Source organism: Nothoprocta perdicaria, unplaced genomic scaffold, assembly GCF_003342845.1.
Source record: "Nothoprocta perdicaria isolate Ctin4 unplaced genomic scaffold, notPer1 scaffold_596, whole genome shotgun sequence".
In the NCBI taxonomy this organism is placed as follows: Eukaryota; Metazoa; Chordata; class Aves; order Tinamiformes; family Tinamidae; genus Nothoprocta; species Nothoprocta perdicaria.
In genome coordinates, this window is record NW_020455861.1 from 21,232 (window position 1) to 22,495 (window position 1,264).

The 1,264-nt window shown below is 66.9% G+C and overlaps 1 protein-coding gene across 1 annotated transcript in view; it reads left to right on the forward strand.

The window, feature by feature from the left end:
• Nucleotides 1-1,264, forward strand: part of CAD (carbamoyl-phosphate synthetase 2, aspartate transcarbamylase, and dihydroorotase) — a 23,708-nt gene that overhangs the window by 18,382 nt on the left and 4,062 nt on the right. Inside the window, exon 41 of the mRNA XM_026049142.1 lies at nucleotides 1,012-1,113. Coding sequence (XP_025904927.1) covers nucleotides 1,012-1,113 — 102 coding nt within the window. The remainder of the gene's footprint in view (nucleotides 1-1,011; nucleotides 1,114-1,264) is intronic.

Below are 1,264 nucleotides of genomic sequence, written 5' to 3' on the forward strand. Positions count from 1 at the left end.
GTGTCCCCATGGCCCCGTGTCCCCGCTCACACCGTGTCCCTGCTCACGCTGTGTCCCCACATCCCTGTGTCCCCGCTCACACCGTGTCCCCACGGCCCCGTGTCCCTATTCACACCATGTCCCTGCTCACGCTGTGTCCCCACATCCCCGTGTCCCCGCTCACACCGTGTCCCTGCTCACACCGTGTCCCCACGGCCCTGTGTCCCCGCTCACACCGTGTCCCTGCTCACACCGTGTCCCCACGGCCCCGTGTCCCTATTCACACCATGTCCCTGCTCACACCGTGTCCCCACATCCCTGTTCACACTGTGTCCCTGCTCACACTGTGTCCCCACATCCCTGTGTCCCCGCTCACACCGTGTCCCTGCTCACGCTGTGTCCCCACATCCCCGTGTCCCCGCTCACACCGTGTCCCTGCTCACACCGTGTCCCCACGGCCCCGTGTCCCTGCTCACACCGTGTCCCCACGGCCCCGTGTCCCCGCTCACACCGTGTCCCTGCTCACGCTGTGTCCCCACATCCCCGTGTCCCCACATCCCCGTGTCCCTGCTCACACCGTGTCCCCACGGCCCCGTGTCCCTATTCACACCGTGTCCCTGCTCACACTGTGTCCCCACATCCCTGTTCACACTGTGTCCCTGCTCACGCTGTGTCCCTGCATCCCTGTGTGCCCACATCCCTGTGTCCCCACTCACACCGGGTCCCTGTGTCCGTGTCCCTGTGGACATGTGACCCTGCATCCCGGTGTTCCTGCTCATGCCACACCTCTGTGTCCCCACATTCCCATGTTCCCACATTCCTGCGTCCCTGTATCCTTGTGTACCCACATCCCTGTGTCCCCACATCCCCGTGTCCGCACGTCCCTGTGTCCCCACATCTGCACATCCTCGCTCGCACCGTGTCCCTGTGTCCCCGTCCCCGTGTCCCCCACATCCATGTGTCCCTACATCCCTGCTCACCCCGCGTCCCCACTCACGCCGCGTCCCCGTGTCCCGTGTCCTGGGGCGGCAGGAGGAGTTCGGCAGCCTGGAGGAGGCGCTGCCCGACACGGACGTGCTCTACGTGACCCGCATCCAGAGGGAGCGCTTCGAGTCGCCCGCCGCCTACAAGGCCGTGAGCGGGGGGACGGGGGGGGACACCGGGGGGTCACAGTGGGGGTCACACTGGGGTGTCACGGCAGCAGGGGGAGGGTCACACCGGGGGGGTCACCATGGGGAGGTCACGGTGGGGGGGGGGTCACCATGGGTATCACAGCGGGGGTGTC